Genomic DNA, 14,432 nt, shown 5'->3' with positions numbered 1-14,432 from the left:
AAGCCCTCCATTTTAACATGACTGTTTATTTACATGTACATGTGGGAGACTGGGGAGGCATTTCGGAATATTGATGGTGTGTGTTGTTATATTGTGAATTTTGGACATTTGGAGATTGTGTGATATATTTGATGTCTTCTGCTTGAGTGTTGTGTGTTTGTTGGATGAGCTCTGTGCTGGAGCTCAGGTGACATGGCTAATTAGGGATGAGGAGGGAGAGCCTGTCAGGGACAGTTTCAGACAAACAGGCAAGAACACCCTCTGCTATCAGGACACTGGATAGAAAGTGTGGCCTCCCCCAAAATAACCTGACATGAAGTATTAAATGCTCACCTGATTAAATGCTCACCTCACCTTGCTAAGGCAGGAATTCTCTATTACTGTTTTTTTTTTTTTAAGTATTAAACAATTCTTCCACTATGATTTCAAATTGTGCTTTTATTTATTTTTGAAAGAGGTGTACTATTACTTTTCTAAGTGATCAAGCATACAAATTTTATCTGGCAGATGAAAAATGGGGAAGAAAATCATGGTGTATTTAGTATTTATTAATATTCTGAATGAGCTTTGATTTTTATATAATCAGATATTTTAATTTTTGTGTATTAGTAAAGTTTTTTTATATTTCTTTATATTTAATACTAATATTACTATTAAGGGTTAATTCACCCAAAAATGAAAATTCTGTCAGTAATTACTCACCCTCATGTAACCCGTGAGTGTGTTCATCTTCAGAACACAAATTAAGATATTTTTGATGAAATCTGAAAGCTCTCTGACCCTCCATAGTCAGCAAGGGTAGTCACACGATAGTCACACGATCAAGGTCCAGAAACGTAGCAAGATCATCAATAATCCATGTGACATCAGGGGCTTAACCGTAAATTTACGAAGCTACGAGAATATTTTTGTATGCAAAGAAAACAAAAATATCGACTTTATTCAACAGTTCGTCTCCTCTACGTAAGCGTAGCGCCATTTTGGAGAATTTCCACTGGATGGAAACTGCATACGCTCTTCTGTGTCAGCCGCAAGGCGCGGATACGTCTTCTGCGTATATTTATGCTTTGATTTGAACGAAAACAGCACATCCGGTATGAGGCTAACACAGAAGAGTGTAAGCAGTTTCCATCCAGTGGATATTCTCCAAAATGGCACTAGGGGGACGCAGAGGAGACGAATTTGAATAAAGTAGTTTTTTTGCACACAAAAAGTATTCTCGTAGCTTCGTACAATTACGGTTGAACCCATGATTTCACATGGATTATTAATCTCCTTGCTATGTTTCTGGACCTTGATCGTGTAAGGACCCTTTGCTGTCTATGGAGGGTCTGCTCAGATTTCATAAAAAAAAAATATTTTAATTTGTGTTCCGAAGATGAACGGAGGTCTTACGGGTTTGGAACAACATGAGGGTGAGTAATTAATGACAGCATTTTCATTTTTGGGTGAACTTTCCCCTTTAAATTAATTTCAGATTTTATTATTTTTCTTTGAAGTTTTCTTAGTTCATTATCTAATATATAAGCTCTAAATTAAAGTTTTTCATCCAATATTTCTATTTTAATGCAAACCATTTTTAATAATACGTTTCAGTTAACAATAACAACACTTGGAGGGACTCAAACCACATTTCGTCTTTTACACTTTTACAACTGAATGGACAAAACATGAAAGAAAAAAAAAAAGAGCAGAAAATAGTTTTAACTAAATATTTAATCTGCAAACATGTTGCATGTCTTCAAGAAATGTTGGTATAGATGTATGTTTATGGCAGCAGGTTATGTGTAAAAAATGTAAACAAATGCATAACTAAAACAGAAACAGATGCACTTTCGCAGCCAAAACACACACAAGCAGGAGTGTTTCCAAGAGATGAACTATAAAACAAACAAAACAGCCAACAGTGACTGCATTACATCATGCAAGGGCAGTGATGAATGTATGTTAAAAAGTTAGGCTTAGCAAGTGCATCAAAATGAGCAAGATGGCATGAATTTACAGACAATACTATACGCATTTCTTTTGTGTTTATACAATTATTACATAGAACTTTTGATTTTATAAACACATTAACATAGCTGATTATTCACTGATATAGAAGTGTCTCATCATATCACAGTGAAGGAGATAATAAGAATAAGACACATTTGGCATAAACGTTCAGAGACGACATCCGAAAATAACAGAAAAGAGTGCTCACTTATGGAGAAGCGAATGTCACAAATGTTTTGGACCTCTGGTGATATTTCTGGCTCAAACAGTAGCTTAAAGAGACAAAACTTCATAGAGACGGTTCACCTCTCTTCTAATATTTTTGCCCTTTCTCAAAGGGATATTAAAACAATTTTCATATATACAGTATAGCACAAAAATGACAGTTTACATACAAATACATACACAAAAAGCCGTAGATGGATCTACTAGATTATTAAAATTGACCTTGTGAGGCCTGTGGAGGAATCAGTCACTTTCTGAGTGTCACATATAGGATACTGTACCAAGCGAAACAAGAGATCTGTCCAATAGGGCATTTATTTTTTTTTTTCTAAACAAAATGGGCCTCTCGGTTCTCTAGCTCCTCCATACGGCGACTGCGTCTCTGATAGAGGGGTTTGGCGTCCGTAGGGCTGAGCTCCTCTGCGCTGGAGCTTGGAGATTGAGACGGAGAGAGTGTGATGGGGCTGATGGAGTCATTCTCTGACAATCCTTCCTCTGCTCCTGATACAGCACTCATCACTGTTGTAAAGGTCGGCTTGGCCGTTAGACCGATACTCACTGAAGTCGTTGGTGTTGTTGGGGGAGTCGTGATGGCTGTGGAAACTGTCGTAACTGTTGATGTGGCCGCTGTTGTAAATATGGTAATAGCTGTTGTGTATATAGCTCCTGTGGTAGTGGTTGTTGCTGTTGAAAGGGTTTTTGCCTGCGAGTCAAATGACCTGATTTGGCTTACGGATGGAGGTCTATAGAATGTTCCGGGAGGGGGTTTCAGTGTCCGTGGCGCTCGGAAGGATATCGGAGCCCCGCTGTACTGGCTTGTACCATCTTTTCTACTGGTGCTGCTTTGGGGTACAACGCTAATTTCCGACGGTTTTGGCACACCAGAGGATGGCAGGTTGGCCACTATCATAGCAGTTCTGGGTGTCACATCATAGTGCCTGTACTGTCTGTCCCAGGTCCTCCTCAGCGTCTGTGTGTCGATGAAGGGGTTTCTGTAATAGTTGGTGAAGCGTGGTGTCGAAGGTTTCTCCGGTTCGGTTGTCTCCTGAATGGCGGCTTGCGAGTGTTCATGCTCCTCTGTGTTGCGACTGTTGCGCTCGTTGAGCAGTCGCTCCACGGGCATGCTGATGGGCCGAGACGCTGGCTTGGTGCGCGGAGGACGTAGTTGCACCACTTGGCTGCTGGCACCGGGCTGGCTGAACACAGATGTGGCCTTCTGCACGTCTACAGGAGCTGAGCCAACCCCACTGACATCTGAGCATTTACCTGCTGATAAGAAAAATATGTTTAAACTTAATTTATACAAATTATGAATTTAGAAGAGACATTAAAATATTACTCTCAAATTCTGCCCACAATTTTTGCTATTACTATACTTACCCACTTTCATTAAAGGTGCCATAGAATGAAAAACTGTCTTTACCCTGGCATATTTAAATAATAACAGTGTTCTGTACATGGAAATGACATACAGTGAGCCTCAAACACCATAGTTTCCTCCTTCATATGTAAATCTCGTGATTAAAAAAGACCACTGAAAAACAGGCGAATCAGAACATAACACCGACTGTGACGCAACAGTCGGGATCACTACGCCCCCAACATTTGCATAAACCCGCCCTTGTTCTAAGCCGTAAATAAATTGTAAATAAACAAGCGCGGACAACAGCGAAAATAACAAAATAAATGTTATGTTCCAGGCCGTGCAGGGGGTGTGAAGTGCAGGGATGGGTTGGTGTCTGTGTTCAGAAAGGCACAGAAAGCAAATAACGCGAGCCACTAAAGGGACATGGTTAGCTCCTTGCTAGCAGTAGCCTGTTACAGTACATAAGATTTCACTCTCAGTAAGGAGAGATGAGGATGATGGCGAATGACTTACAGATCCTGAGCACCACTGACAAGCATCTGATCTTGTGAAATGTGTGGTAAGTACTGTTGCTCCATAATGTAAACATAGTTTGTGTGATCGCGTCTCTTGAAAGTGAAACTATAACGCGATCGATGGATCGTTCAAAAGCAGTTTCAATGCCTCACATATTAATAACGGCTCCCTGATGCCCGCGTTTTATATACAGTATAATTACCCGACGATATAACTGCGAGAGAAAGTATTTAAATATATATTTTCCTCCCTGTGCTTCCTTCTTGCTGATGAGCCGTACTGTGAAACAGCCAATCAGAGCAGAGCTCAACATTGAGCAGCACTGTGAAACAGCCAATCAGAGCAGAGCTCATTATTATTCATGACCCTGCCAAATAAGCCAATAACAGACCGTTTCATTCTAGGGAGATCCTAGGGTTGTAAATGGACATGTAAAATCGTTTCTGGAGATGTTTTGCCCTTACCTAAGCCACATACCTTCTGTGTAGATATCAGAGAACAATTTAAAATACTGTATCAATGCATTCTATGGCACCTTTAATTAAAATTCTCAAATTTTACAAACTATAGAAAAACTACTGTCACGTTTCCATTACCCTTCAAAATGCGCAAACTGAAATTGTGAATTGAAAATACGCCTAATGGAAACACGTAAATTTTGCAAAAACTCTGATATATCGCAAAAAGTTTTTATGTTTGCGTGAGGTGATTTTTCAGGCAATTGGAAAAAGGAATATTTTGCAAAACTGCAACAGAATGCGGCTCTTAACGCTGCTTCACTAAATATACATGCCTATACGTTAAAAATAATGGCTAGTGCAGTGGCTGCAATATAGGTAAGCCTAGCAACATCTGTTGCCATGACTTATTGCAAGAGGGGAAAAAAAAAAAAAATCAGGTTTTAGTTGCATAACATCAGTTAATGTCAATTTGCAGCAGTGTTAATTTCGTCAACGAAGACGACAACGGAAAATATTCGTTAACGAACATTTTTTCGTTCATGAGCTAAAACCAATATCTGTTGATAAAAACTATGAAGAAATTTATGCCGACGAGAAATTTAACAAGACGAGACGGGACTAGAATGTTATTTGAGGACTAACGGACATTCAAAATACATCCTATAGGCTAAGTTAACTGTCTTGTCTTTCAAAATGTGCGTCCCTGTCATTGGATCATAAAGGGAGTTTGCATATCTAGTCTCAGTATGGCAGCCAAAACGAACAGGCTACCAAAACGCGAGCTAGCGATCTGAAACAATGGCCTCAGCACCCGAAAGGTTAGGGATAGGGTGACCAGATGTGTCGTTTTTCCCGGGAGTCACAATTTGTTGTCGATTAACTTAGAAGTTAGTGAAGAATAGGCAGAATCGCGCTAATAGAAGTGCTCTCTCTCGCGGACTCACCACTTCTTCAGTCTCACTCTACAGCGCGTGATCAGTTCTCAGTGCTCAAATACACACACAGCAGTCCAAATGTCTATCGTGTAGCGTCAGAGTATCTCACGTAAATACAGTCGGTTATGGCTTAATTATACAGGTGGGTGAAAACTGTATGTGTGTCAGTATTACATGCATGCCTTCCGTCTTAAATGGACAGCATTCCTAATTAAATACCTCGGTCTCATTATTGTTAACCAACAAAACATGTTAAATAAATGTATTCATGTTAAGTAAACCTACTGTATATGAAAAATTAGTTTAATTTGTATCTCATTATTATACATTATTTATTTTAACAAAACCACATCAATATTACTTAAGAATATTTTCAAAACATATTTAAATGAAAAATATTATCTATTTTTCATGCTATGCTTTCAGACAAAAAATATGATCTATTTTTCAAGGGGGTCAGTATTGATTTCATGTTAACTTTAAAACCAAAGATGAGCAGAGACAATCATACTAACCAGGTGTTTGCGCTCTATTGTCCCCTGTCTTTATCTCCTTCACTTCCTCCATCAGCTGTGCAGAGGTAATCACAGACGAGTGTCTCTTGTAGACTTTTGCACTCTGTATGAAGGATAAACAGATCAGAAATCAAAACTCTAATATTTCCAAAAAAAAGTCCAGCTTTAATTCTCTGGCCCAGCTCACCTCTTTGATATCCATGAGAGACCGGGAGTGGCGGCTGAGTGATGGCTGTGGTGCTGTCGGACTGGTAGGAGACACAGGGCTCAAGGGGACATCAAAGATCATATGGTGGTGCCTAATGAGCAAGTCCACCATGCGGGCCTGGTGGGGGTAATCAACCAGAGAGGACAGAGACACTTCCGCCTCCAACTGCCTGGGCTTGATGAGTGTAGGACCGAAGATGATACCCAGGTTACTAGCGGTCATCTTGTTCTCCTCAGCTTGCTCTGACACTCTGCAGAACAATGAGTGATAAATTATATTTCACTCTCACTAAACACATTTACATTTATGCATTTAGCAGACGCTTTTATCCAAAGCGACTTACATTGCATTCAAGTTACAGTTTTTACATTTTATCAGCTCTTGCCCACACATTTAAAGACATCAAGCAACAAGCAAAAAAAACAACAGATCCCAATAACGGATTCCTGCTTCTTTGCTATATGAGCTTTTTAAACACGGTTTGGTTAATGGTTTGTGTTAGCGTACCTGTGCAGATGGTTGATGAGGAACTGCAGGGTTTTGTAGTGGGCCGCAGGAAACTGGCGAAGGAGGTCTCTGATTTTGAAGAGGACTCTTTTAAGCTCAATACTGATGCACAGCTTCTCTCCAGGCGATTTCTCTTTAGTCAAGTCAGTCTCGTCCATGTTCTGAGTCTCTTTTGCCAGCCCGATGATATCGTTATAATACCGATACAGAATCAATGGCTCTGGCAGCTGAAAGACAATTGAATTCTGTTTTAGATAGTGTTAAATCATCAAAATATGAACAGCAATGGAACCCTATAGAGTGCAACAGCTGGGTTTTGGCAGGAAAAATCTCATTCATTTTCTCCATAAGGAACTGATTTTTAACTTACAAACCCTTAAAGACAGACCTACAATGCGCTACAAGGTTGTTAATTGGTGATATAATCTAGATCGAACAGAATCGCAACTAGCAAATCACGGCAAAAGAACATTTTAGTGCCTGTCCACTTTCATGAAGCACTGAAAGTCACATGAAGTCATTTTCCATGTGCTGTCAGACTACTTAAATATCAGTGTACATATATATTTTGCAATATACAGTGGCATGCGAAAGTTTGGGAACCCCTTGCAGAATCTGTGAAAATGTGAATAATTTTAACAAAATAAGTGAGATCATACAAAATGCATGTTATTTTCTATTTAGTACTGTCCCGAGTAGTGTTGTCACGGTACCAAAATTTCAGTATTCGGTACCGATACCAGTGAAAATCCACGGTTCTCGGTACCAATTTCAGTACCAAAGCAAAACACAAAAACATGCTAATTAAAAAACATACTATTTTTATTAATAAAGTCAAACAAAAATAAAATCAATGCCATTCTTTATATTTATTTAAAATTGTGTTTCAAGTTTTTTTCGCAAGTAATAAAGTATGAAAAACAGTATACAAGTTTCACCCAAATTTAATTTCTTTTAATTTATGAAATTTAAAAATTTTATTTTGTTAAAATTAAAATATGGAAGAAATATTGTGTGATTAGTGCCGCTCTGAACATGGCAGTGCTCCAAAACCTCACTGCGGGAGGTTCTTTATGAGCTCTGTGGCAGTGACACCAGGAAGTTGGTCGCTTGCTGCCTCCCTGTTGAGTCACTCTGTTGGTCAGGCCTGGGAATGCTCTCCTCACCTAGAGGTTACTTTTGAGCCTGCCACTCCCGGTCGAGGGTCTGAGGACTCCTCTCACTGGGTCCTGTTCCCCCTGGAGCTCTGTTGAGCAGCAACTTCAGGTTGTTAGGCTCCTCTCTGCCTCCCTGTCAGGTTGCTGTCCTTGTTGGTTGAGCTCAGCAGTGCTCCCCTCACCCTAGAACCCACCTATGAGCACGCTGCTCCCAAAACTGAGCGTCTGAGTCCCTCTCCTATTTTGAGAGCTAGGCCTCCGCTCTCTAGAGCTCCGGTTAGCAGTCATGCCAGGTTGTTGGGCCACCTTCTGCCTCCCTGGTAGGCTGTTTTTTGGTCGAGCTAGCATTGCTCCCCTCACCATAGAGGGTTACCTATGAGCATGCCGCTCCCTTCTGAGTTTCCTCTCATACTGAGAGTTAGGTTGTCCGCTCCCCGGAGCTGTGTGATTCAGAAGCCTCAGGTTGTTAGGCCCCTCTTTGCCTCCCTGTTAGGTTGCTCTCCTTGTTGGTCGAGCTAGCATTGCTCCCCTCACTATAGAGGGTCACCTATGAGCATGCCGCTCCCTTCTGAGCGTCTTGAGTTCCCTCTCATGCTGAGAGTTAAGTTCTCTGCTCTCCAGAGCTCTGCCTTGGTAGAGCTAGCATTGCTCCCCTCACTATAGAGGGTCACCTATGAGCATGCTGCTCCCTCCCGAGCTCTCCTTGTTGGTCGAGCTGGCATTGCTCCCCTTAACTTAGAGGGTCACCTATGAGCATGCTGCTCCCTTCTGAGTGTCTGAGTTCCCTCTCATGCTGAGAGTTAAGTTCTCCGCTCTCCAGAGCTCTGCCTTGGTAGAGCTAGCATTGCTCCCCTCACTATAGAGGGTCACCTATGAGCACGCTGCTCCCTCCCGAGCTCTCCTTGTTGGTTGAGCTGGCATTGCTCCCCTCACTATAGAGGGTCACCTATGAGCATGCCGCTCCCTTCTGAGCGTCTGAGTTACTCTCCAGAGCTCTGCCTTGGTAGAGCTAGTATTGCTCTCCTCACTATAGAGGGTCACCTATGAGCATGCTGCTCCCTCCAGAGCATTTGAAAAGACGGTGTTTACAAATCCATGTTATGGTAAGAGCGCACACTTAAGTGTTTTGCGGTCTTTCTAAAATCCTGTACGGTATGGGTTACGCGCTGCGGCTTCGTACCCATTCTTTGAGTCGGTCAGGCCCCGGTTTCACCTTCAGCCCCACTCTACCTATGTATGTGCGGAGTGCCCTCTCATGCTGAGCGTTAAGTTCTCCGCTCTCCAGAGCTCTAAAGCCATGGTAGAGCATCTGAAAAGAATTCAGCTCTGTGAGTCAGCAACTTCAGGTTGTTAGGCTTCTCTCTGCCTCCCTGTAAATTTGCTCTCCTTGTTGGTAGAGCTAGCTTTGCTCCCCTCAGCATAGAGGGTCACCTATGAGCACGCTGCTCCCTCCCGAGAATATTTCAAATCCATGATATGGTAAGTGCGCACGCATGTCTGCGCACTTTCTGAAAGCCACGTTGTGGTAAGATCGCACACCAAGTGTTTTGCAGCCTTTCTAAAATCCTGTAAGGTATGGGTTACACGCTGCGGCTTCGTGCCCATTCTTAGAGTCGGTCAGGCCCCGGTTTCACCTTCAGCCCCACTCTACCTATGTATCCCCAGTGATACTACTTGAACAGGGTGTTGCTACCAAGGATCTGTTGAGACAGTTCCTTCAGCGAGCTCTTGCAGAGCAAGCAGTAGTCCCTGGATGACAGGCCAAGACTTAGTTACTATTAGGGCTGCAACTAACGATTATTTTGATAATCGATTAGTTGGCCGATTATTCTTTCGATTAATCGGATTAAAAAAATATTGAACAAAAAAAACACTATTCCACATTCTGCCCAATGTCCTTCAAACAAACGTGACAACTGAATGCTATGAAAACATACAGTGCTTAATTTATTAGACCACTTATCATAATAAAGAGAAAACATATTTTAGAAATTTGTCAAAAATTTGTTTAAATTTAAAAATGTTATTGTCATTTATTGGACATAATAATAAAAAATGTCCTCATAACAGCTTGCATTCTTGCTGGTATTGTTTATGTACTTTTTGACTGCAATTGGGTATCGCGAAAAAAAAATACTCAAATAAAAAATACAAAACAAAATAAGTGCTCTGGTTTTCTTTCATAGATAACAGCAATAATGATATTATAGCATTAAAAATAGCCTACTACTGTTACTAAAGAGCTTACACATATTGGAGTACTAACCAGTACAGAAAGCCGAAAAATTATTTTGGTTATCACCAATACTGTTACTTTAGAGCAGCAGTGGCACAAACCTTACATAAACACATTGTTAAAAAACTTACATAAATTTGTTAAGCATTGTAAAAATTGAATATAGTTTAAACCTCTATTAAAAATTTAAATAATAAAGATAATAATAAAGACGAATAAAAACACAAACTCAGTGTTAACCAACAGGTAAGAGTAATGTTCTGCAGGAACTACTTTGATCACAGTCACCTCGTCATTTCTTTATCCTGTAAAAGGCCGTTATGGAGCGTCTCATGTTTATATTCAGACAGACAATTACACGCTGTTATCCCTTTAAAGTTCCTACCCTCATAAAATATTTAAATTTATTTTAAACCTTAAATTAACTTTCAACAACAGATAATTCAGCACAATGGATATGTTTGCGCTGAAAAGCCTATTAATTGTCTCCCTCTCTACTGTGCTCTGTCCGTCTGACGCGCGTGCGCGCGCCCGCCGCGCCGGCCCTCATTCGGTATTTTAAACTTAACACAGACTGTCAGGACGGACCTTTATGCAAAAATGGAAATGCTCGCGTGAATTTGTGGCATTTATAGATAAGGATATGACCGTAAACCGAACGTTTTTGCGCTGAGGACGCACACGCATCTGTCAAAGCGCCTGACAGGGCAAGCCATTACTCTTATGCATTAACTTAAAGCTTAAAATAAAGAATTATCATGTTTTGGGCAGCTTGGATCACGTGCTTCTCCGGCAGAATCTCATTCTGTTTCCTCCACTATTTTTAGATGCATTTTGTCCATAGAAATGCATTATTCAGTGCCGTAATTTGACTAACCAGCTGAAGTTGGACGTGCACTGTGGGCAGACCCGATTAATCGATAATGAGAATCGTTGTCGATGATTTTCATAATCGATAATAATCGATTTTATCGATTAGTTGTTGCAGCCCTAGTTACTATCCTAAGCGCTTGGTTGTATCCCCTTAAAGGAATCTCTTCTTCTGATTCCAAGCCTCTGAGCTCTACCCTGGGTCCAGGAGGCCCGGCCCCTAACAGGTAAGTTCTGGGGTATGCAGCTCTGGCCTTTGGCCAAATGGTATAATGTCACTGACAGCCGTCGTACTGTCCCAAGGGCAACTCCCTTAGCCGAGTAGAGTTGGTACTTAGTGCTTGGCTTTTGTGCTTGGCTTGCACTCCCGTCAGCATGGTGGCGTGGGTATTCCGTTCCCCATAGCGACCCCTAGAGGATGCAGTACGAAGTTCCCTCGAAAGGGAACGGCTCAGGTTACGCATGTAACCATGGTTCCCTGAGAGTAGGGAACGAGACACCGCGTCCTCTAGGTTCGGTGCCATGCTTCGGACGCAAGCTTCAGACAAAGAAGTGAATGACGTATTTTCCCGGCGCCCCTTTATACTGTGGCCACGCAGGTAGTAACGTCATAGGCTGTCGCCGGCCAATGTTATTGTCGTGATTAGATGTATGCTTCAAGACACCGGTCAAGCCGAGGTGTCCCCCATAGCGACCCCTAGAGGACGCAGTGTCTCGTTCCCTACTCTCAGGGAACCATGGTTAGATACGTAACCTGAGACGTTTTCCAGCATCTTCTCCATATTTGAACCCTTTCCAGCAGTGACTGTATGATTTTGAGATCCATCTTTTCACACTGAGGACAACTGAGGGACTCCAGAAGGAAACATGATGCATTAAGAGCCGGGAGTGAAAACTTTTTGAATTTTAAGATAAATTGTACTTTATTTGTCTTCCGGGAAACATGCAAGTATCTTCTGTTGCTTCCGAAGGGCACTACTAAATGGAAAAAAATGACATTTCAACAAAATAAGAAATATTTGAACATCTTCATCCTGTTTAAAAGTTTTCACCCCCCGGTTCTTAATGCATCATGTTTCCTTCTGGAGCGTTTGAACCTTTTTTAATAGTTGTGCTTGAGTCCCTCATTGTCCTCAGTTTGAAAATATGCTGAAAAGGGTTCAAATATGGAGATGCTGGAAAACTGAAGAATCTGCAGGACACGGAGGATTTTTCTGAAGAACAATGAAGAACATCATTTCTAAAGAACATCATTTTGTATGATCTCTCTTATTTTGTTAAAATTGTTCACATTTTCACAGATTCTGCATGGGGTTCCCAAACTTTCGCATGCCACTGTATGTAAAATATATTGTTTCTATACACAATCAACATCTTTAAATCAATAGTTTTATATCTATCCATTGTTTTTATTTTGATTATGTTATTTGCAATGCTTCATGGGATTGTAGCTGTTTCCCTTATTAAAGCTGTTAAGTATACACCTTCGTCATATACAGGTCCTTTTCAAAAAATTAGCATATTGTGATAAAGTTAATTATTTTCTGTAATGTACTGATAAACATTAGACTTTCATATATTTCAGATTCATTACAACACAACTGAAGTAGTTCAAGCCTTTTATTGTTTTAATATTGATGATTTTGGCATACAGCTCATGAAAACCCAAAATTCCTATCTCAAAAAATTAGCATATCATGAAAAGGTTCTCTAAACGAGCTATTAACCTAATCATCTGAATCAACTAATTAACTCTAAACACCTGCAAAAGATTCCTGAGGCTTTTAAAAACTCCCAGCCTGGTTCATTACTCAAAACCGCAATCATGGGTAAGACTGCCGACCTGACTGCTGTCCAGAATGCCATCATTGACACCCTCAAGCAAGAGGGTAAGACACAGAAAGAAATTTCTGAACGAATAGGCTGTTCCCAGAGTGCTGTATCAAGGCACCTCAGTGGGAAGTCTGTGGGAAGGAAAAAGTGTGGCAGAAAACGCAGCACAACGAGAAGAGGGGACCGGACCCTGAGGAAGATTGTGGAGAAGGACCGATTCCAGACCTTGGGGGACCTGCGGAAGCAGTGGACTGAGTCTGGAGTAGAAACATCCAGAGCCACCGTGTACAGGCGTGTGCAGGAAATGGGCTACAGGTGCCGCATTCCCCAGGTCAAGCCACTTTTGAACCAGAAACAGCGGCAGAAGCGCCTGACCTGGGCTACAGAGAAGCAGCACTGGACTGTTGCTCAGTGGTCCAAAGTACTTTTTTCGGATGAAAGCAAATTTTGCATGTCATTCGGAAATCAAGGTGCCAGAGTCTAGAGGAAGACTGGGGAGAGGGAAATGCCAAAATGCCTGAAGTCCAGTGTCAAGTACCCACAGTCAGTGATGCTGGTGTTGGTCCACTGTGTTTTATCAAGGGCAGGGTCAATGCAGCTAGCTATCAGGAGATTTTGGAGCACTTCATGCTTCCATCTGCTGAAAAGCTTTATGGAGATGAAGATTTCATTTTTCAGCACGACCTGGCACCTGCTCACAGTGCCAAAACCACTGGTAAATGGTTTACTGACCATGGTATTACTGTGCTCAATTGGCCTGCCAACTCTCCTGACCTGAACCCCATAGAGAATCTGTGGGATATTGTGAAGAGAAAGTTGAGAGACGCAAGACCCAACACTCTGGATGAGCTTAAGGCCGCTATCGAAGCATCCTGGGCCTCCATAACACCTCAGCAGTGCCACAGGCTGATTGCCTCCATGCCACGCCGCATTGAAGCAGTCATTTCTGCAAAAGGATTCCCGACCAAGTATTGAGTGCATAACTGAACATAATTATTTGAAGGTTGACTTTTTTTTTGTATTAAAAACACTTTTCTTTTATTGGTCGGATGAAATATGCTAATTTTTTGAGATAGGAATTTTGGGTTTTCATGAGCTGTATGCCAAAATCATCAATATTAAAACAATAAAAGGCTTGAACTACTTCAGTTGTGTTGTAATGAATCTAAAATATATGAAAGTCTAATGTTTATCAGTACATTACAGAAAATAATGAACTTTATCACAATATGCTAATTTTTTTAAAAGGACCTGTATGTAAGATTTTCAAGAACAAAGTTTGCAATGCTGTGATTCACCTTGTAGCTGGTTGCTTTGGTTCATGGCTTATAACTCTATAACAAAGAAACAATTCCTATGTGAAAAATACTTCCGAAACCAAAAAGCGGGCGGACACTGTTGCACTCTATTATGTCAAGTTTCATATAGACATGATGAAACTGGGATTATTTGTCCCACCACACCTGTCTCAGGTAAAGCTTGAGCACGTTGCTTATGTCATGTGGGTGGAGATCAGAAAGCTCCACTAAGTCCTTTCCATTCTCAAAGGCCTGGCACAGCTTTTCCACACGAGACTTCGCCCCATTCACCCGATAAATGCCCTTGAAA

General features: G+C 41.2%; 1 protein-coding gene across 4 annotated transcripts in view; it reads right to left on the bottom strand.

Annotated features, from left to right (window-relative positions):
* Positions 1-1,550: 1,550 nt before the first annotated feature.
* LOC306881725 (rho GTPase-activating protein 29-like) overlaps positions 1,551-14,432 on the bottom strand; it is a 44,018-nt gene continuing 31,136 nt past the window's right edge. For 2 of the 4 annotated variants that reach the window (XM_079435959.1, XM_079435961.1), the window contains 5 exons: positions 14,288-14,425; positions 6,729-6,955; positions 6,201-6,471; positions 6,014-6,116; positions 1,551-3,489 (listed from right to left, as the gene is read on the bottom strand). In XM_079435959.1, coding sequence (XP_079292085.1) covers positions 2,549-3,489; positions 6,014-6,116; positions 6,201-6,471; positions 6,729-6,955; positions 14,288-14,425 — 1,680 coding nt within the window. In that variant the 3' untranslated portion in view covers positions 1,551-2,548. The remainder of the gene's footprint in view (positions 3,490-6,013; positions 6,117-6,200; positions 6,472-6,728; positions 6,956-14,287; positions 14,426-14,432) is intronic. The other 2 variants (XM_079435960.1, XM_079435962.1) reach the window with 1 other exon arrangement.

Source organism: Barbus barbus (assembly GCF_936440315.1).
Source record: "Barbus barbus genome assembly, chromosome: 15".
NCBI lineage: Eukaryota > Metazoa > Chordata > Actinopteri > Cypriniformes > Cyprinidae > Barbus > Barbus barbus.
This window is presented reverse-complemented; position numbering and strand designations above follow the sequence as displayed.